Raw genomic sequence first — 23014 nt, forward strand, 5'->3', positions numbered from 1 at the left:
GTGTCACAGATTGGTGAAGAGTAAGTAAGTAAGTAGGTAGAATCACCAGAGGTACCTACTGGTAAAGAAGGATTCTAACCCACCAAACAAGATGAAAACAGAACTTCAAGAACTTAAGGCTAAAGTAGAAGCATTGAAGACTGAGGTTAAGAGTAGAGCAGGAGCAAACACCCAACCAGACACCCGACCAGGCCGACAGGAGAGATTCAGCTGGAGTTATGGAAGGGGTTGGGGAAGACGGCAAACGAGACCCCGACCATCCAAATGCCAGTCCTGTCTTGAGAAAGGAGAAGAACATTTTAATTATTGTTTTAAATGTGGGAGCAATGGCCATTGTGCTATCGGTTGCCGCCAGGGCCAGTCACCAGGACAGAGATCGTTAAACGAGAGACGGCTACTTATGCGGGACCAGAAGTAGCCGAGCCCCCACATGCGTCCCACTGATGTAATTGCTGCACCAAGATAGAAACACAAGTCCCTTATCAACGCTGTTCCCAGTGCCAGGCGGTGTGGTATTGCTCTAGAAAATGCCAGAAAGAACAGTGGCCTGACCATATGAAGATTTGCCAGGCAATTAAGGAACTATCACGGAAAGAAAACCTAGGAACCACCGAAACAACATTTGTCAGCCACCTGTCACCCACACAGCATGCAAAAGTTGTCAATTTAAAGGGGAACTCCGGGGTAAAAATGACCTATTTTCCTTTGTTTGGCCTTTGATCGATGTTTCATTTTTTAACAAGATCTTTACCTGGCGGTTTATTTCAACGTAGATATTTAACTTTATATACACGTAAAAAATGCAAATAGATTTCCGCCATCTTGGAAAATTTTGAGCCGCGACTAACTGGTCAGCAGTAAGTTGTGACGTATCATCGTCAAAGAGATTTCGCGGGACTTTCACAAATCCTTCACAAACACTGCTACCACAGTTCTATAAAATAGGTTGTATTCAAATTTTAAAACGAGTGTTTTGGGGTGTCAATTGATTTGCTTGCTTTAAACTGTGTATGGTTAGCTAAAAATGGTGAGCTGTTGTGTTCCCTATTGTAACAATCATTCAGAAAAGACAAAGAGGAGAGGGAACACCGTAAGTTATCATGTAATTCCCCAAGACTATCGGACGAAGGCATGGCTGGAGAGGATAAGACGCTCAGATATGCCTCCACTAGAAAACAGTTATGTTTGCAGTGAGCATTTCCTCCCAAGCTGTTTCGAGCTGGATCTCCGAGCACAATTAACTGGCGAGAAAGGCAAACGGCACTTGAGAGACGACGCTATACCGTCCGTGTTCAAATACAGCCATGATCACGAGGCGAAGAAACCGCGACTATCAAGCGAACTTCGCCTCGAACGGCAAAGACATCAAGAAGTTAGTAGGCGATTAATTACTTACTTGTATTTGTATTTAACGCAGAATTTTGGTAAATTAATGAGAGACCGACCTTAGGAATCAACCGAAGTTGTAATTATTAAATTTTATTATCGGAGTTCACCAAGCAGTAACAACACTTCTGATTTTTCACTGTGTTGATTTTCATCTTAAAGTTTAAATAAAGAATGCTCTTGCTCTTTTTTATATTTTTTTGGTAAAAGGATCTTCTTATTCATAAGGAGTAATTTCTATTTTTACCCCAAACAACGTTAGTCGAGTCAGCGAGTGTGTAATTATCTTGGAGTATTGCGTTACCTTTGCATTCTTGGTTAGCCTTGCGGTGTCATTTCACAGTGTAATCGACAGTCCCAATGAAATTAAAAGAAGCATGTTGTTTTGTCTGAGCTGTTTGGACTCTAAGCTGTAGGTCAAGTGAAAATTAGTCTATCTTCCTAGTAGACATATAAAATATACTCTAAACTTGAAAGGAAACTTCTGTCATTTCAATTTTCCTACTAGGCTGTTGCAGAACTACTTGCTGCTGAAAATGAGGACAACCCATTTTCCGAAGAACCAATAAACCATGCCCCCTTGAGTGATGACGATATTTGTATGAAGCCCACTCTTTCAAGGATAGAGGTGCATGATATTGGCACTCAATGCTGTTTTGAACCTGTTACACAAAGAAGTGTAGCAATCCAGACGGATACTTGCAACACAGCAGTGAATGCAGTTGGTTGGGAGAATGGTAAGGTCGGTGCCCCCCCCCCCCCCCCTTACAAGAGGACCGCTGGATACTCCCCACCATGTAGATACATGTGACGCAGAATGGAAAGTTGTCCATGATCACAACTATGCAATGAACGTGCCCCAAAATGTAATTTTTCCTACCTATGACCATGACAGCTTCAACATACCCATACCTCCTCAGCATGATGTAAATGCTATCTCATTTGAGGACACTGCAGATGCTTTTGTGAATGGTAATGAGAGTGATGCAGATGATGGTGATGATAATGACGATGAAGACATGGACCCCAACTGGCAATTACCTGATGATGACAAGATTTTATCAGATGATGACATTGTGCCACCTGAAGATGAATTACAAGAGAGCTCTCCTGTCAAAGTAAAAAAATTACTCGTTTTTGGGTCATGCCTAAATAAATTACTTAAAAGATGTCCACGGTGTGGTGCAGTTGTCATCCATCAGAAGAAGAAAACAACTGGAAGCATGCTGTCAGTTGAGCTAACTTGCCACAATGGCCATAAAGAGCTGTGGGAATCCCAGCCGGTTGTTAAGAGGAAACCCCTGGGAAACTTATTAGTGGCAGCAGCTATACTTTTTACAGGAAACACCTTCTCAAGTATCAGTCGCCTTGCCTCATGCCTTAACCTTCAATTTTTTAGTGAAAGTGTTTTTTATGAAACACAACTTAAATATTTGTTCCCAGTTGTTAATGAGGCATGGGAGGCTGAAAGCAGCATTCAAATCAATAAGCTTACATCCAAGGAAGTTGTTAATCTTGACGGGGATGGGAGATGTGATAGCCCTGGACATTGCGCCAAATATGGCACATACACTTTAATGGATGAAGACACAGGAAATGTGGTGGCTTTCAATGTTGTTCAAGTCGGTGAAGTGTCATCGTCTAATGCTATGGAGAAAGAGGGCTTTACCAGGTGCATAGAGATGTTGGAAGCTAAAGGAGTTAATATTGGCAGGGTTGCAACAGACCGCCACGTATCCATCAGCAGCTGTATCACCAAGGATTACCCACATATCAACCATCAATATGATGTTTGGCATCTCTCCAAGTGGGTGGTAAAAAAGCTTACGAATAAAGCCAAACAAAAAGTTTGTGAGGAGTTGGCCCCATGGATACAGTCCATCTCCAATCACCTGTGGTGGTCTGCTGCAACCTGCAATGGTAGTGTCCAGCTTTTGCGAGAAAAGTGGAAATCAGTTTTGTATCATGTGAGTAACAAGCATAAGTGGTCTGGAAACACCCTTTTCCATCAGTGCTCCCACAGACGCATTCCTTCCTCTGAAGCTAAGCAAATCTGTTGGCTCAAGGCTGGCACACCTGCTCACTTAGCTTTAGAGGAAGTGGTTTTGAATGCCAAACTTCTAAAGGATCTGGCAAAGCTTACTGACTTTTGTCACACTGGCAAAATTGAGGTGTATCACTCGATGATGCTTAAATACTGTTCAAAACGGGAGCATTTCTCGTACAAGGGTATGGTTGCTAGAACCCAGCTTGCTGCTCTTGACAATAATGCCAATACTGGCCGCAGCCAAGCCATTATTCAGGAGGGTGAACATGCAGGTGAAGCACGATACAAACTCTGCTTCCCTAAAGCAAACAAGCGGTGGGTGGTCAAGCCTATCAATGAGAAGAAGTCGTATGACTATTTATCTGGTTTGGTCTCAAAAGTTGTCCAGCGTGTTGAACAAGGAAATGTAGTTGCCCAGCCTATGGCTGTAGAATTACCACGAAACATTGCCTTACAGCCAGCACCAACAAAAGCAGATGCAATCAGACAACACCGTTCACGATTTAATTAACCCTTTCCCTCCCAGGAGTGATTGATATCACAGTTCATCTTACATTATCAATACATTGTCATTGAGACAGGTGATGAGAATAAAGAAAATTATCAACTAGGTGATATTGTTTGATATAACACCAAATTCTGCAACTATCTTTTAAAAGAAATGTATATGTTTGGCGAACAGTCAGGAAAAGACATTATCAGAAAGTGGGAGTGACAGGGTTAATTATTTATGCATAAAGAAAAAACAGAGAAATTCACAATGTTTACTTTTTCTTTTAAATCTATCACACAAAGAAGTCTTGACAGTTCCACTTAGCTTTTCTAGAAAATAGAGCTACTAAAATAATAATCCCTTTCAGTGTAAAATATTTACAGGTAGCTATAGATCAACACCACAAATGAGCTGTATATTTTTGTTCGGGGCCAATGTAATTTGTGGATTCCAAGTTGAAATGTGACCTCATGTTGAAGTTAGCTGAGGTCATTCTCTAATATAATCAACAACTTATGAATTTTATAAGTTCCATTTCTTATTAGTAAACAAATTAAAGCACATGTATATAATGTGCAAAATGCCATCCATGTTAATCAATGTGAAATTAAATCGGTGTCACAGAAGTGAAAGGTATAAAACCTCTAATAACAATAATTATTATTGAGACAGTCTTGACCAGTGATGTGCACAGCTAGCAAAGTAAAATCCATTAGAAAACCCCATTTAGAGAGATTATTCATCTGCATAGTGAAATCCTTCAAAAACAAAGTCGTTCTCTAGTCCAGTTGGAGGATAAAAATTCCGAATGCACATGACTGCACAGGATGGAAGAACTACCCTAATCTCCTTACCTAAAATTCCCCAGCACCATCGAGTCAATTGTCTCTAAGCTATATGTCTAAAAAGTTTATCTTCTCGCCCGTCATATGGATGTTTATACTGTTGCTTGTACTGATACCAAGCTGTCTGCAGGACCCATCTATTTATGCAGACTGGGTGAAACCCGGGATGTTGGGTGATGCAAGAGGGTTTTTCTTCGCATTCACCACTTGTCACAGCCTCGATAAGTTTATTGTTGACAGGTTCAATTTCTTGACAACACACGCACGACTCCACTCTTCCCATGATTTGGCAATTCTCACAAGTACACCTAAATAATGAAACCAAACTTCAAATTTTCCAAAATCGGAAGACGAATAGGGTGCTTAAAAACCCACTTGTTGAAATGCACAGACGAGAACCTGGGCGGCGAAGCATTGGTGACCATTTATAATTTCACCAGCATTCTAGCAAATCGTACAGTAAATTGGTTACATAAATTATACATTTCAAAGCATTGTAAGAACATAGCGCCTTGCTGTTAAGTTTTATCTTTTCTTATGTTTTGATTTGCTTTAAGCCAAAGAAAGCGAGTCACTAAGCACACGGTCTATGGATTGCACTATTTTATAACTCTCAAAAGGATTAACGTCAGGAAATATCTGAGACCATGATAATTGCAATACACTAAATAATTAAAACTTAGTTACCGTAGCTACCCGGCAAGAAAGCAAGGAGAAATACACCAATGCAAAAGACACAGATAAGATCATTTTATTTAGATAAAGGTCAGTGAAACTATCACTGAAGATAGATCGAAAGTTGACATGACCAATACATACCAGTCTAAATTTTGCAATCGAGGATTTGTAGCTTCGTCGTCGCTTTCGTCGCTCGCCAGATCCTCTGGATTGCTGTCTGCTTCACCCGAATCTCTCCTTGGCTCAAACTGATACGGCTGGATAGTGAACCTTTGGATGTCTCGCTCCTCGTCGAAATTATCCGAATCGGACCCAGATTTCGCCATCAAAGCACAGTAATTTACTAACTTACACAACATCGACAAACCTGAAAAGCCCTCTAAACGTTATACACAACTGGAAGACGCGCAAAGATCGGATTACGTTTGACGTTCTGACGTCACCAAACGATGCGCTGACCACTATCTGAGCAGACGATCCAATTCCAAGATGGCGGAAATCTATTTGCATTTTTTACGTGTATATAAAGTTAAATATCTACGTTGAAATAAACCGCCAAGTAAAGATCTTGTTAAAAAAATGAAACATCGATCAAAGGCCAAACAAAGGAAAATAGGTCATTTTTACCCCGGAGTTCCCCTTTAATTGGAAGAAAATGTACGGTTAAGTGTTTGCTTAATGATAACAAAGTAACTGCCCTGTGGGACACTGGCGCCCAGGTCTCGATAATGACAAAAGGCATGCTAGAGGAAAAACTCCCAGGAACAGCGGTGAGGGATATATCAGAACTGATCAGTGTAGGACTTGACCTAACTGCAGCTAACGGAACCAAGATTCGTTTCATTGGATGGGCAGATGCGAGGGTGCGACTTCCTTCATCCGAGGGGGAGGCGCAAGATGTGCATGTTCAGTTTCTGATTACAACTGATCGGTTAGAAATGCCAATATTGGGCTACAATGTTATTGAAGAATTGGTAAAGATGTCTTCTCCGGCAGATGAGCCTACACCAGGATTCAACATCCTAAAAGCCTTCAAAGCAGGATTTGAAGATACTGATGAGAAGCAGCTGGAAGCCTTGACTAACCTGATACAAGCCCCAAGTGATGATTACATTCAGTTTGCAGTATCCGAAAATCAAAGAGAGACACTGTCATCCCGAAAGGTCAAGTTGTTAATGTGTCGTGCAGGGCCAATACTGGGCCTGTGTCAAGTAAGATGCCAGTACTGTTTGAACCTGACCAAATGCCTCAGTGGCCGACCGGTCTCCAGATTTATGAAACGCTGAAGACTGTGAAGAAGGGTTCTGTTTAACGCATTGAGATTGAAGTTTACAACACAAGTCAACATGACATTGTACTGACCAACCGCACCCCACTGGGAAGGTTGCAGTTACTTAAATCTGTTTTACCCATGGAAGTTCGATTAGCGAGGGAAAAGGGACTGGAACCTCAGTGTGAAGATGACTCATCGGTACCACTACTGGAGTAAGAGATGAAGGACTTTGCCAGGAATCAGATAATGCTGTGCCTGAGGTTGACATGACTGGCCTGACGAGCGAACAAGAGGAGGAAGGGCGACAGATGTTAAAAGAAGAGGCCGCATCATATGCAAAGAATGAAGATGATAGAGGGTGCATGGAAGATCTTCAAATGGACATTGAATTGTCAGACTGTACGCCCGTTCAGCGGAATTATGTGTCAATCCCAAGACCCCTTTATCAAGAAGTGAAAACCTACATTGAGGACCTAATGAACAAACAGTTTATCACCAAATCCCGATCATCGTATTCATCACCAGTAGTGTGTGTCAGAAAGAAGGACGGCACTCTTCGTCTGTGTGTGAACTACCGGGAATTAAACCGTCGTACCGTTCCTGACCGACACCCTATTCCAAGAGTGCACGAAACTTTGGACAGTTTAGGTGGTAATTCATGGTTCAGTGTGTTAGACCAGGGGAAGGCCTACCACCAGGGTTTCGTAGCACCAAAAAGCCGACCTTGCACTGCTTTTATCACACCGTGGGGTTTATACGATTGGTACCTATACCTTCGGATTGATAAATGCACCCGCAAATTTTCAAAGATACATGGAACATTGCCTTGGCGAATTAAGAGATGAAATAGCCACTCCCTATTGAGATGATATCATTGTTTTTAGCGAGTCCTTTGAGGAACACGTGGGACATGTGCGACAAGTACTCAGACGCCTTCGGCAGCAGGGTATCAAATTTAAGCCGTCCAAATGTAAATTGTTCCGAAGAGAAGTTTGTTTCCTGGGGCGAATTGTTTCGAAAGACGGGTACAGAGTGGACCCGAGCGGAATAACTGCTGTTACCAGCCTTGCAGAAAAACAACCAAAAACTGTTGGGGAAGTGAGACAGTTAATGGGATTTCTTAGTTACTATCGTCATTATATCCCCAATTTTTTTCTATCTTGCCAAGCCCCTGTACGAACTGTTAAACAAGCCGAAAATTGAAAATAAATCCAAGTACACTGCTAGGAGGGCCCCCGACAAAAGGAATCGCCAGTTGCCATCTGCAACAGCTATTGTGTGGAAGGAAAACCCATCAACAGTCATTGAAAGAACTCATTGGACATCTGACTAACCCACCGATAATGGCCTACCCCGATTATCAAAAACCGTTCATCGTTCACACGGATGCATGTAAAGATGGCCTTGGTGCGGTCCTCTATCAGCGACAAGATGAGCGAACCAGAGTCATTGCATACGCATCCCGTAGCTTAACACCTACGGAAAAGAACTATAATCTCCATGCCGGAAAACTCAAATTCCTGGCTCTGAAATGGGCCGTGTCAAACCAGTTTCGGGATTATCTTTATTACGGGGTTCTGGTTCAGGTTCCAAGTGAAATATCGTCCAGGCAAGTCTAATAGCGATGCTGACACGCTGTCACGAATACCCCTGAACATTGAGGATTACATGACCACATTCTGTGAAGGAAGCAGCTTAGAGGTCATACAGGCATCTATTTGTTCCGCACAGTTTCAAAGTCAAGATGACTTTCCGTAGCTTACTGCTTTAACTGATTCAATTACAGCCCTTGATGCCGACCAAACCATTCCAATAGACCAAAAAATTGACTTACAGCAAGCGCAAGAATCGGACCCAGTGATTAGCAGAGTTGTGCACCTCATAAAGACAGGAAAACGACCTTCAGTCAGAGAAACTAAAGGTGAATCAAGAGATGTGAAGCGACTCCTGTTCGAGTGGGACAAACTTATCCTGGGAAGCGATAATGTATTGTACTGGAAAACAAGCACTAACGCACAAGTTGTATTACCCTGGCAACTTCATAGGATTATCTTCAAAGAAATCCACGAGGACATGGGCCATCTAGGTGTTCAAAGAGTATTTGATTTGGCAAAGGCACTGTTTTACTGGCCACACATGAAGGACGATATCACACACTTTGTTACCAAAGTCTCCAGATGCATTAGACAAAAAACCACCTGTGGTCAAGCAGCGAGAGCCCCTTAAGCCAATTGTCACGACAGCGCCCTTTCAAATGGTCTCACTGGATTTCATCCATGTTGAAGCAAGTGTGGGAGGCTATCAGTACATCTTAGTAGTGATGGATCATTTTACCTGGCATGCACAAGGATATGCAACCAAAGATAATTCGGCAAAGACAGCAGCAGAGAGAGTATATAATGACTTCATCTTGCGATTTGGAGTTCCTGAAACAATCCACCACGATCAAGGTGGTGAATTTGAGAACAAACTGTTTTACAATCTGGATAAACTCATTGGAGCACACCATTCAAGAACAACCCTAAGAAATGTGAACATATAACTCCGGTTCTTCAAAGACTGCACTGGCTTCCAGTCAAGGCCAGAATTGATTTCAAAATCCTAGTTCTTACATACAAAGCGCTTAATAATCTGGCTCCAGATTACATATCTGAACTCTTTTGCCCATATCTACCATCACGCCCATTAAGATCTGCTGACCAAAGGCTCTTAGCTACTCCTCGCTATAACACCAAGACATATGGAGCGAGAGCCTTCTGTCTATGCTGCCAATGCTTGGAACTCCTTGCCGCTTCAAATAAAGAAGTCCAAGACATTGAACTCTTTTAAATCTTCAGTTAAGACATATTTATTTCGTAAATTTTATCAATTAGAGTAGATTTTTTTAATGTGACTATGAAGTTTCTTTTATATATATATGTATTTTTCTCACATTTGTAATTGGCATTTTTATAGAGTTGTAAAGCATTGAGACTTAGTGTAATGCTTAATTATATATTATTATATTATTATATTATTAACCCCGTACCACCCTCAGGGGAATGGTCAGGTTGAACGCTTCAACAGGACATTACTCTCAATGCTCAGGACTCTGCCAGAAAGGAATAAGTCAAGGTGGCGAGATCACTTACATAAAGTAGTTCATGCCTACAACTGCACCAAGAACGACTCTACAGGTTATGCCCCATTTTTCCTCCTTTTTGGCAGATCCCCGCGTCTCCCTATTGACTTGATGTTTAACCTGAAGCCCCCCACTGGATTTAGTTCCTATCCAGAATAGGTTAAGAAGTGGCGAAATGCTATGCCAGAAGCCTACAAGATAGCTTCAGAAACTGCCCAGCGGAATGCCCAGCGAGGGAAAAAGCAGTGTGACAAGAAGGTGCGAAACATTGTGCTCATGCCTGGAGACAGAGTGCTCGTTCGAAACCAGAGTAAAAGAGGAGGACCGGAAAAACTGAATCTTACTGGGAAAACGAGGAACACATTGTAGTTGAGCAGAAGGGCAATGGCATACCAGTCTACGAGGTCCGACCAGAATCGGGAGCCAAGAAATCGAGAGTCCTACACCATAACTTACTATTACCATGTACTTACTTACCTGTGGACGAATCCAACCTGCACGTTTCTAAAACCCCGCAAAGTGATCGTAGACAGCGTAAGCGGATACATGCACCAAAGAACAAGCAGTCTTTTGACCAAGACTCGTGCCTGGCTAGTCAAGACGAAGACAACAGCAATGATGACATACCATCACTTGTGCCAAGCCAACTGCAACCGTATGCCGAGACCAGTACCAGTGAGCATTCACCTGCAGAACCGTTGAACAACCAAGACACCTTGGTTATTAGTAACCACAACCATCCACAGGATGATGTCCCCATGCCGCCTGACGATGATGCACCAACCGAGAGTGTCCATGCGATTTCTGAGGCAGCTGACGAGTCAGAGCAGTCCCAGGTCCCGGGAACCAGTGACTCTGAGGAACGCCGGTCACAAAGGCAACGGAGAGCTCCTATTCGTCTGACGTACGATGTCCCAGGCCAGCTTGTGTACTACCCTGCCGTAACTACTAAAATTCATTCTGTTTCAGGGACAGCATACCCAGCCCCAGTATTATTTGGGATGACGCCACCATTATGGCACTGACCGCAGTATGGACTACCCATCCAACCCATGTACTATGTCTGTGCTTGAATACACCTTGAAGATGTGCATGTTTTATGTTAACAGAATGAGCAAGAGGATCTTAAGGATTCATTCCTTCAAAACTAAGAGGAATCTAACCGAAGAGAACAGGACATTGGATTAGTTTCATAAATGACACTGTGGACCTGCGCAACCCACAGATATAGATATAAGTATAGAAGTACAGTGTAATATTCAGTATTTTGTAAAGAGAGGTTCGAATTTCGAGGACGACAATGTTTTTTTTTTTTAGGGGTGATAGTTAGCGCCCAGACCCCCAAGCAGGTGTAAATCCCCCATAGGCCCTTGTGGCCAGAGAATAAAATGAGAACGCACATGGTCAACACGTTCGTGTGTTGAGACGTATATTTTGCCGTTTCTTGGAACAAAACCAGCCCTCCAAGACTCTGTCAAGGACGAGAGTTACATCATGATGTTTTCTTATACTTGCAATTTACATGTATTTATGTTCAGATTATAGTTACCATGAATACAGGCTGTCGAAAGCTTTGCAGATTGGAAAGCATGTAAACCCTTTCCAAAAATAGACTGATGTGCCATGCTTAGCATGGGAGTTGCACACCCCATTAGCAATGGCCTCTTCATTATTGTTCATGTGCTTATCAGCTGTCACACAACTATGTTATGACTTGCTTGATCAAAAAAAAGTATTTGCCAGTAACAATATCACTAGCATATACATCTCCAGGTTCCTCAACCCTCTAATTTACCACAGGATATGCATAAACAAGGCTTTACTCCTGTATGTCATCTTCAAAGCGGTTCAAAAGTTCAGAAATACTGAAGAGCTCATTGCATTGCTCCTTTCCTCCCAGATTCTGAGCAAAATAGTCAACAAATGGGCAGTCTTTAAAGGTGTTTCTTCAGTGTGCATAACTCGATCTATTTTCCTTTTCGGCTAGATTTTCTCCTAGGTCGAGGTGCTTTTCATGTTGATTGTATTCCAAGGAACGCTCTCTTGAAAGGTCAGCTGTGTGCTTACATTTCTACGACTCCAGAGTGGCAGGAAGACAAAAATCTTTCCTACAGTAACCACATTGATAAAGTTTCAGTCCAGCCTGTGTAAGTTGATGTCTGCTTTGACTTTCTTCTCGATTCAAACACTTGTCACATACATGTAGCTTACACATTTTATTTGACATTTGTGGCATTTGATCTTTCCTTAGATTACCTAACTGTATTGCAACACATATGACAGTGCTGGCAATTAAATAGACCCTTCTCCAATATGGCAGCAACAGATTTGATTATGAATGAGTTAAAATTGAACTGAAGGAAAAACTGATACCAGCACTGGATAGAGCACCTTTACTCTAGTAACCTTGCAAAATTTGAGCATATTAGCTGTTATATCAGCTCAGGAAATTAAGATGAAATTTGACAAATTTACAGCTAGACGTTTGTATTGGGGGTATACGTCAAATCCCCAGTCATACAAACGTCTGTAATTTTTTCTGGTATACGTTTCTTAATTTAACTTATTTGAATTTTTAGCCGGCATTTTGGAAAAGGGTCTATTGCTCTTCTTCTGGGTGTGCCATTTTGTGCTTCTTTAGCTCCCCCATGCTACTAAAACACTTCCCACATTTGTTGCATTCAAGATGTACTCCATTAAGTTGTTTTAAAGTTCTTTTCTCGCTCAAAGACATGCCACTCTTGTCTCCTGTGAGTATTAATTTATGCTTCTAAATAATTATAATCTGCATGCTGAAAACACTTGTCACAGTCGCTACATTGAAAAGGCTTCTCTCCTGTGTGTGTTAGCTTATGCCGTTTAAGACTCCCTGCTTGATTAAAACACTTATCACATTCAAAGGGTCTTTCTCCAGTGTAAATCAGTTTGTGTTTCTGAAGATTTCCAGCTGTAGCAATCACTACATTGAAACAGCACCTCTCCTGTGTGTGGTTTCATATGTTCCTATAAATTAACCAGGCTTCACAAATCTTATGACAGTGCTTGCATTTAAGATATTTCTCCTGTGAAGTGTTGGATACATTTCCATCTTAGTTCAAGCTGGATCCCCTCCCAATGCCATTATCGGCCATGGTTACACTCTGCATGTTCGTTGAAGCAGTGACATACATGTATATCTTTTGAGTTTCCAGCAACCTTGAAAAAAGAAAAAAGGATCTTTTGGTTTGTCTGAACAGATACATGAAACACTTATCTTAACGGTGCGGGAAAACCCTCCGATATACCAGCAGGCTGGAGAACCCTTCATTTAATTTCTCAATACACACACCTTACTACAAAAAGGCAAAACAACTAGTGATGAGGCATCATTACAGGCAAATTAACAAATGCAAGCTGACTAAAAGATTGGAAATTACAACTTCTAAGACTTAAAACTGTGCACCTTCAATTATTCATTTTGTCATCGATTTGAAAGATCGGGTGACTGTTGTCCGATATTTTGGTACCACATGATGTGTTTTGTCCAGGATGAATGCGCGGAAATGAATCGCTGGGCTTAATCTAAATTGCTTTTTTGCTTTGGTTAAATTCGTTTGACTCGATTACAAAAACGTTGACACCTTGAAAGCATAAACCGTGAACGATGAGACCCAATGGCTTTATGGGTATAAGTATACTAAATTTATTTGCATAATATTCTGTTCTCGTGCGACGGCTGATGACCAAAATTAGTTGCACGTGGTGAATGATGGAAACTGTCCAAGGTTTCCTTAAAGTGTCCAAGTTGGCCAACTAGGGCCAACTTGAGTGATACACAATTCGCGATTTGCCTAAGTTCAAAACAGGCAATGAACTTAAGCCGTATTTGGTAGAGAATTATTTGGAAGAATTAAGTCAGCACTGTATTTTTTATTGCAAAGAACGAGAATGGTAAATTATTGATTATGGAAATAAGGTTATTGTTCAAACACTACCTACAAATCTCTTGGGTCTCATCGTTCACGGTTTATGCTTTTTAGGTGTCAACATTTTTGCAATTGAGTGTATACATATACCTGCCAACTCTCACGCATTATGCGCGAGTCTCACGCCTACGGACTAAACACATCGATCTCACGCATCGAGGACAATTTCTCACGCGTGACTCGCAAATCCGGACGAGCTGTTCTTAAAACATACTTTATTTCATTTCACATTTGTTATGTATTATTTCTTTGCCCTTTAAAACAATCGCAAAAGCTTTCATACAATCTACAATTGTCTACAATCAGTTCTAATCGTATTAACGGGTTCAAAGGTCGTCGGAATATCTTCGGGCATTTTCGGCAACATTGGTAAGTCTTCGGAAAACCGTCGGAAATCTTCGGAAGTGGCTCGGACGTTTTCGGAAATTCCGGTCATGACGAGACAAAAATCTCACGCATTTGACTCAGAAAAAGTTGGCAGGTATAATATACATAATTATTAGGCAACTTACATTAACATTAATTTTAGAGTGTGCATATGCATCTTGCCGGGTCCTGAGTTATAATGTGACTACATTGTATAGAATGATAAAAACGCGAAATGTGTATCATTTGTGCACTGGATCGGAGTTGATATTCATTTTGGCACCATTTTTGGCTTACATGTACATGAACTTTGCACCACGCAAGTTATATATTCGGTCAGTATAAAATGCAGACTGCAGACTGCTGATTGCAGACTGCAGACTGGGTATAAAATGCAGACTAGGTATAAAATGCAGACTGCAGACTGGGTATAAAATGCAGACTGATACCAAAACCGTCTCCTTCTTATATATGGAACAGTCAACGGCGAACTCAAACTCCTTCAAAATCGCTCCAAAAACCGCTTTTGAGGTAAAAGGACGACTATATACCACAGATAAGGTAATTCAACGTTTATTTATCATTGATTTATATACATAGTTAGCGATATATCGCTATAGGTGAAGCAAACGGTAAATCCAGTGCATTTACTATATAATAACAATCGGCTACACAGACACATTGTGTGGGCCCCCTATGGTGCTTCACGTTTCCGCTCTCCTCAACAACCCAAGACAGATTTCCAAATAATTTTCAATTCCATCTGGAAAGTGTAGCCAATTAGTGCTCTGCACTACAAATACGCATAATTTGAAGAAAAGTGAGGGTTCAAATTTAATAATAATTATTAGAACCATTCACTGTAACACATTTGAAGATCCACACCTATTGTTATAGCAGTATAGGCCTCCGCTGTAGTTTTTCATTCAAAAGTTTCCAAGGTTTGAACCACCTTGTGCAAAATCTAACCATACACCTAATTTACTGAAAATTGCTCAATTTTTTTAGCCACTTTTTTCATCATGATAAACAATTTCACACTGTTCCTTAGATAATCTCTTGAATGATTTAAGATAACATATATTAAAGAGGGGAGAATATGTAAAAAAACATAATCACTCTCATCAATTTCCTTTGTTTGCCAAAGGTATTGGGTAGTTTCATGCAGAGATGGCTTACTTACCAAATTCACACCAGCAATATCAGCTGTAGAAAGTGCCCACTGAATACACTCTGTCAGTAATCAACCAAACTTGTTTTGTTAGATTAATAGTTCATCTCCATGGCAACTGCAACAGCATCTACCAAGGAGACGACCAACTCTGCTCGGTTGTGTCATCTGTTGGTGGATATCGGTACCCAGGCACTGAGAGACCAATTCAATGCCATCCACTTACCAGCAAATCTACAAGCTGTCTTGGCGGCAAACAAAGCTTCATTGCTGACGTTGAAAGGAAGGAAGATAATCAACCCAACTCAGTGGGGCAAGCTCTTTCCTGCTATCCCATCTTCTGTTTCATCAGCTTTTTTTTGACACCACTCTGTTGATGGTCCTGTTGCGGAACATTTGTGGTCTAGCTGCCCCCGCATCAGGATAGGACGCCCTTCCTCCCTCAACAGACATAAGTCTTGAAGCAGACATCGCCCGCGTCAAGTACTTCAGAAACACTGTTTATGCTCATGCTGAGCATGCTTCTGTTGATGATACAACATTTAATAGATATTGGAGTGAGATCCGGGACACTGGTGCAGCTGGGAGGAGTTGCCTATAAAACAGCTGTTGACAATCTTGAAACAGAATGTATTGATCCTGCCGTGGAGGAACATTACAAGGTGCTTCTCCGTCAGTGGAAAAATGAGGAAGACAACATAAAAGATGAGTTGAAAGAAATTGGTACCGGCATAAAAAACCTCACAAAAAAGATTGATGACCTGGTAGAATCCACTGTGTCTTCAAATGCCGGTTGGCCCGAACTAAGGCATCTCTGACAGTACTGGGCATTTTCTTCTGGTGGAAATGCATGCTAGGCTCAGTGGGGTTATTCTCTTTCTGTTAGCCTGTGAACAGGCTCCTAAAGTAGGGCATAGGGCAACTTGAGCAGAATGAGCCAAGCGCGGTCTAAGACTGACCAAGCTCGATTTTTCTCTTCCCCCTATACCCACCTCGGGAGCCTGTTCACAGGCTACATTTTGCCTGCAAGGCTGGTCAGTTTATTTTGGAACATTAAAGGCAGTGGGGGACTGATTAATGAACAGCAAAGACAGCAGTGTAAAATATTGGGTCCCATAGGCTAACCCAGTGTACCATGACCAGATTGATGAATGATCCAAAGTTGATTACAGCCAGGATTCTTCAAGTTCTCAGAGGGTCTTTCCTAGCGAGCCAGTCAGCCACCCCCTGCCAACTCCATTTTTTTTCTTGCTTTTCCCTTCATGCCCCCGCCCCACCAGCCCCCAAACCCAACACCTGCTACTCAGGCTACCAATTTTCAGCTATCCATAAGTGAAACAAAACAGGGTACAATATCATTTTTTCCAACCTCTATCATATTGGGTTGACCAAGGGCGGAAAAAAGCTGAACTGATAAAACAGCTGGCAAAAAAGCCAAAATCTACCATATACACCGTATTCACAAATGGCGGATGCGCGGGAAAAAACTGGCACTAGGCATCAAAACGAGGCGTTTTAGGATAAACAAAAAATAATTTGCCTGCGAGTACAAGCTCACAGAGAGAGTATTTAGCTGATAAGCTCTTAAACAGCAAGTTTTTCAGATCGCTGGTTTCATTCCGAACGAGAGAGGTCTAGTGTTTCTTAGTTCGTTTCTTGTAGCAATCCCAAATGTAAAGTAGACAATCACGGAAACAAATCGGTTAGAGTTTTTCAGTTTCCGAAGGATTCAACTTTCGAGCGCAGATGGATAGAGATACTACAGAAGTTTGTTTGATATCTCTTTCGGAATCCGAAGGTAAGATAGGTCTTGAAGGAAACAAAATGAACATACAAAAGGATGCATTTCTAACGAGAGTTGCGTGATCAACTTCGTATCGGACGTTCCGAGCGCAAGAGAGACTACAACCATTTGTCTAAACCGCTATAATACCAAGAAAAAAAAGACGAAGACGACAACGAAAAGACGTGAAGGATGTGGAGAGAAACGGCTGAACGAATAATTTAAAAAGAAGCAACAGGTGAACCAAGACTTGTCTGTTTCGATTCATTTATATTGTAGCCGTACTGTAAACAACAAGCAGAGAATGCAGTCCCCTCAAAATTCATAATTTGTTAAATCAATCAAGTCATCAAAATCCAACTGTTTAATAATGGAACAAGCTCAGAAGAACCACTTCTTGCCTGAATGAGAAAATTGTATTCTGTGAAACAGGGACTAGAGAACACAGCATTGGGGCTTTTTAACCGGCATTTCGGTTGAAATCATTAAAGATTTGCATACTTAATTAGGTAATTTGTCAGAATTAGATTATCGTATTTCGCTTTACACTGGGTTCCTAAACTTGCCATTCCTTGTAATGCAGTTACAATATAACGCATTTGAGAGTGACATTCCTGAATTTCCTGGCAGGATCGTTTTCTTAAAATTGATACCTTACTTCCGGTAGTTCCTCTTGACTTTGGTAACTGCTACATTTTCAATGACTTGCATGAATCTTGGCCAATCTTGCGATGCATGATATCTTTTTTATTTCGGGGGAAAAGCGCCTAAAATGTACCGAAATATTTAAATCTTGGCTCACATATTGCTTCCTTAGTTAAACTTTTCCTTCAGTAGCTTCCCTCCACGTCCTTTTGTTTTCGTTTTTTAGGCATTAGAGCTGTTAGGAGTCGGTTTTTGAAGCTTTTGTGATCGGAACTTCCGAGTAGTAATCACCACGCAACCCTCTTTGGAACTGCGTCCGTTTGTAGATTCGTTTTCTTTCCTTCGAAACCTGTTTTAATTCCCTTTCCAAAAAATACATTGAATAAACCTTTGCGGCTCCTGCTAGAGTGAAGATCTTTCTAACAACTTTTCATATTTTCTGTAGACATTACACTCGAAGGTTTGAAACAAACAATCTAACTCAGTTTTTTTCCTGTGAGTGTCTAGTTTGCATTTGAGATTGCTACAAGAAACCAACCAATAAATAATAAACACTAGAACTTGAACTCGTTCGGACTAAGTGATCAGAAAAACTCAATTTTTAGAGACTCAGCACTTATCGACCCTCTAGAAGCCTAAATTCGCTGGAAATTTTTTTTGTTTATCCTAAAACGCCTCGTTTTGATGCGTAGTGCCAGTCTTTTCTGCGCGTGTCCGCCATTTGTGAATATGGTGTATACACTTTTATTAAATAAAATTAATACAGCTCATAAAGCAAAAAGGAAACGACTAACAATAAAATTCACTGTTTGTTTGTTTGTTGTTGTTGTTGCATACATTTTTCATTCTTCTTCTGCCTCCAAATTGATATTGTTCCCAAATTTGGCATAGAGTTTCACTTTCAGATCACCTAGAACACCTTTTACTTCCCCTGTCTGGGACTCAAGGGATTTGATTTCTTCCTGTAGCTTCAACTTTGCAGTCTCCAGGTATTCTTGGGTTTCCTCAGAAGTTAAGTGAACAAAAATCTCACCTATTCTGTAAGTAAGAAGCGTTAAGGAAATAATTATTTGTTCCAATCAACTTCCATGGGGTTAGATAAGTCGACTTACCTTCCTGACTTATCTAGGAAGATCAAAGGAGACTCTGCTCGCAGGGTACCATGGGGAGGGTTTGGATTTTTTGTGGAACTGCACAATTTTGAAAACATTCAAGCAATAGCCACAAAACTTTACAAGACATCTAAGATTATTTTGATGCAAAGTTTGGCTGGCAACATTATGTGGAATAACAGTTCTTTACACCCTCCAAGACAGCAAGGAAGAGGGGGGGCGGGGGGTGGGGGAGGTGGAATACCCCCTCCCATCCCCTTGGTTGCAGGAGACCAAAGAAAGCACTGACAAGAGATAACAACACTTATTATCCAACTTCACTCAGTACTTTTCAAATAACATGTGAAATGGGTATGAATATGATGCAATATTTCTACATTTTCTTATTTGTACTGTAAAAACATGATTTTCTAATGCACGGTTGCTAATCTTGTCTCACTTTTTCGTTAACTTTTCTTTGCTACTTTGCTGTTGTTGTTTGTTTTTTTTTTCTTGTGTGTGTGTGTGTAATATCACAACAAGGATATGGGATTGGTTCTGTGTCATCTTCTAATAGCATTAGTTCATCACCAGCATCTTCAAGATTCTGAAGCTCTTTCTGCAAAAATCAAGAGTGAAAATAGATAATTGAATTCAATGACATCAGTCTGTACAAATTTTATTATTGGAAACAAAATTATTTCACATTTTTGATATATTTTTAATATAGCAAGACTTACGATCAAGGTTCAAGTTGCATGAAACTTAATACTGAGCGAACCAATGTCAGGCATTAAAATTTTTGCACCTATCAATGTTAAGCCCAAGGGGGGAAGGGTGGTCACCCCAGGAATTTGATTATCAGATTTTTGTCCCTCAGTTTTGATTGAAAGGTTTTTTTTAAGCTTACCATTTGCTTAAAATCCCGCCTTTAAAAAAAATTAACAGGCAAGATGAAAATATCACCTCAGTTAACTTTTAACTGCGGATTGTGTAGTTCCAGAAAAAATCCATACCCACCCCATGGAAGGTCATTGGAAATTCCCAGGGGGAGGGGGGTCTTAAAAGTCAAAATTTTAGAAACAAAGTATGAAGCTAAACTGGAATTTCCGAAGGGGATAGGGGGTGCAAAACAAAAAGCCTTCCGTGAGGGGAGTATGGATATTTTCTGGAACTGCACATTAACATTAATCGCTTTTCAAACAACCAGGCCCTGAACTTGGTAAGGCAAAATTTCCGCACAGCTCCCTACACCCTTTAATCCCTAAGAGTGCCATTTGGCACATAATGCCATAACTCTGTTAATATTTGACAGATTTCTATGAATTTTTGACACCAAGATGGTCTTGTGAAGATCTACTCATTAAAAGGATAAAAACTTAACCCCCTCCCATATGTGATATGGTTGACCATCCCCATAACTTTTCAACTTTTTTCCCCTAGAAGTTGTGGGTCTTAAGACAGCTCTCAGATTAATGAAGATGTTGAGAACTGCAAAATGAGCTATAGTTAAGGGGTATACCTAATATACACAAGGATTGGGACGTTTTTTAACTTTAAAATTTTTACGTTTTCAGGCCATTTATCTCAAAGCCATAACTTTTCTCATTCATAATTATATCAGTTATGAAATACACTAATGAGAAGCTTTAAAATGGTATATCATACATGGACATTGAGTTTGTAGTCTTGGATCCGGAGAAAATGTCGTTTTGCCTTAGGGGTTAAAGCCGTCCTCTGTAAATATCGACTATCGTCGTTTGGACGAGAAAAAATGAAATCCCTCAAACTTTCTCAGAAGAATGGTCTGTATAAGTGATTCACATAAATATTATTTCAGCTCAGTTCGATTCGCATTTTAGCTGTAGTGCGACCATCTTGGTTTTACCGCTCTGAGAGGGCTTTCAGCGGCCATTTTAGGCAGGGCTTGAACAATCGATGAAACCGATGATCGGAAAATCAATCGATCAATCGATGACAATCGATGCCAATTAATTGATTGATATTGATAATTGATGAACAATCGATGCAAGGGTTTTTTGTGATTATCGATTTCATCGATTGTCAATTTTTATCGAATATCAACGCCAATCGATCAGTTAATTGACATCGATTGTCATCGATTGGTTCTCATTTTTGCTGCGTTTTATTTTCAGTCAAGATTTACAAAAAGAATCTGAGTCCAAACTGTGGCCTATAGTTCCCTTGTGGCCGGTGGTAGCTGTGTTTCGGACAGAGGCTGTACATGTTGTGTTGTTGGCTTTTTCCCGCGCAGCTCTAAGTTTCTCGATATGGCCTCTTTATTTCCCGCTTTTAATATACGGCTCACCCATTTAAGCCTGTATCCAGTAAACTTTATTCATTTTTTACCCTGTTTACTTTATGCACCTTTGTTGTGACAAAGAAGTAATAAAATGATTACCGAAGCCTATTCACGTTTATTCTGGTTTATTTTATTACAATTTTGATCACCCACCATTCAGAGCTCACTCGTCTCCAGTCGCATCTGCATACAAACAATCCGGTGAACGAATTCAAATCTGAAACATTTGTGCGTACTGTGAGCGCGTATACGTTCATGCTGGAACGTGTGGAATACCGAAATTTTTTATAACACTAATCGATGACAATCGATGAGTTGCGACCACTTTTGTGTGATTATCGATTGGTCATCGATTGGCCGATGCCAATCGATGCCAATTAACTAACAAGGCATCGATTGTCATCGATTGATCGATTGATTTTCCGATCATCGGTTTCATCGATCGTTCAAGCCCTGTTTTAGGCCACACTTTTAAAAATTTGCCTTACAAAGAAAGCGTTACAAATCCGAACAAAATCTCATTATTCGAGACAAGCAAATGTTTGTTGTTGTGTTGAGAAGCTTGCTTGGGAATTTGATCGAAATCTGATTTTTTTACAAAATTTGTAATTTCTTCCCTATTGAACTACCCTTCAAGCGCCAAACAAATGGCCGACTTTAAAGGAAAATATCGCTAAAGATACATCAGTTGGCATCCTAAAACAGCATCCTGGTTAAAGAGCAATGTCTTGTCTGTAAGAATATGCAATAAAATTTTTGGGTAGTTGAAAAGAGAAAATTATAGAAGAAGAAGTTTTAACTGTACTTTTGTCAACAGACAGCGCCTTTGTAATTAGCATAACAACATGAAAATAACGATTTCCTAAGAAACTAATGATAAATTCCACTTACCTCGTGAAATATCGAGAACTGGATATTTCAAAATATATCAAATTATAGTTTCAGTCGGATACAGACGCATTTTCGATGATTTGTTGTGCGAAATCACTGTAATACACCGCAGGTGTTAAACTGAGTTCAATTCTTCAAAGTCCGTCACAACCATCGGCCGAAAAAATTGCCATCCGCCGTGTGTAAGGTGTCAAATATTTCTTTGTTATCCTTAATGACCAAAAATTCTTTCAGCACCTATTTTTAAAGCCTGCTTTGAACTGGAGATTCTCGTCAAGAAATCGTTTATGTTCCGTTGACCTAATCCACAGTGATTAAACAATGAGATTGCGTTACAGAAACGCGCGCACATCCAGACGGGCTGGGGTGGGGGCGGGGAGGAAACAAAAATGGAACAGCTCCTTGATTTAAAAAAAAAAGGGCCATTCAAGATTACTATTAAAGGTATGTTATGCATTTCGGGTACTAAGTAGGAAATTGCTGTCCCAGAACAATGTGGAATATGATAAGCCCTTGTGCTCTGTTTCTTTGTTTGGAGCGTGGGGGGGGGGGGGGGGGAAGGGGGTGCGTGGGAGGGGGGGATGGCAAGTAAAACACTAATTTACAGCATCAGTCGATCGTTGGTCTTCTGTTTATGGTTCATACATGTTCACAACTATCCCAAGCTTACTGACAACTACATATTTGTAACTGATTAGGTAACAGTGAGAACTTTATATTCACCGGCACGTAAAATTAATATGAGGGTTTGTATGGGAATACATGCAAATAAACGGCTTACATAGAATTCCAATAAAAAGCGACTTACCTACTTGTTTTTTTTTTTTTGTGCGTGTATTACACTTGCCTGTTTGTGTTTTGGAACGTTGTCATAGCGTTTACCACTACGAGGACTTGGAGCTAGAAAAACTACTAAATCTGAACATCGTTGGAAAT

General features: G+C 40.6%; 4 protein-coding genes and 1 pseudogene across 5 annotated transcripts in view; 3 read left to right on the plus strand and 2 right to left on the minus strand.

The window, feature by feature from the left end:
* LOC146474023 (E3 ubiquitin-protein ligase TRIM71-like) overlaps window positions 1-23014 on the plus strand; it is a 46110-nt gene that overhangs the window by 12682 nt on the left and 10414 nt on the right. The window lies entirely within an intron of this gene.
* On the plus strand, window positions 2185-4059 carry LOC146474024 (uncharacterized). The gene has a single exon (XM_085118034.1). The coding sequence runs from the start codon at window positions 2235-2237 to the stop codon at window positions 3942-3944; it is 1710 nt and encodes a 569-aa protein (XP_084974160.1). The 5' UTR covers window positions 2185-2234; the 3' UTR covers window positions 3945-4059.
* Window positions 4192-5999, minus strand: LOC146474025 (uncharacterized). Its single transcript, XM_085118035.1, has 2 exons — window positions 5591-5999; window positions 4192-5079 (listed from the first exon to the last, which is right to left on the minus strand). The coding sequence occupies exons 1-2, from the start codon at window positions 5806-5808 to the stop codon at window positions 4815-4817; spliced, it is 483 nt and encodes a 160-aa protein (XP_084974161.1). The 5' UTR covers window positions 5809-5999; the 3' UTR covers window positions 4192-4814.
* On the plus strand, window positions 14631-16669 carry LOC146474026 (E3 ubiquitin-protein ligase DZIP3-like; annotated as a pseudogene).
* The window catches only part of LOC146474027 (prefoldin subunit 4-like), a 10781-nt gene continuing 4545 nt past the window's right edge, over window positions 16779-23014 (minus strand). Inside the window, exons 3-4 of one of the 2 annotated variants that reach the window (XM_085118036.1) lie at window positions 19413-19483; window positions 16779-18817 (exon numbers count right to left, since the gene is read on the minus strand). In XM_085118036.1, the coding sequence (XP_084974162.1) occupies window positions 18616-18817; window positions 19413-19483 (273 nt within the window). In that variant the 3' untranslated portion in view covers window positions 16779-18615. Of the gene's footprint in view, window positions 18818-19401; window positions 19484-23014 lie in introns of both variants that reach the window. The other variant, XM_085118037.1, reaches the window with a different exon arrangement.

Source organism: Pavona decussata, unplaced genomic scaffold, assembly GCF_977016875.1.
Source record: "Pavona decussata unplaced genomic scaffold, jaPavDecu1.1 SCAFFOLD_92, whole genome shotgun sequence".
NCBI classification, from domain to species: Eukaryota; Metazoa; Cnidaria; class Anthozoa; order Scleractinia; family Agariciidae; genus Pavona; species Pavona decussata.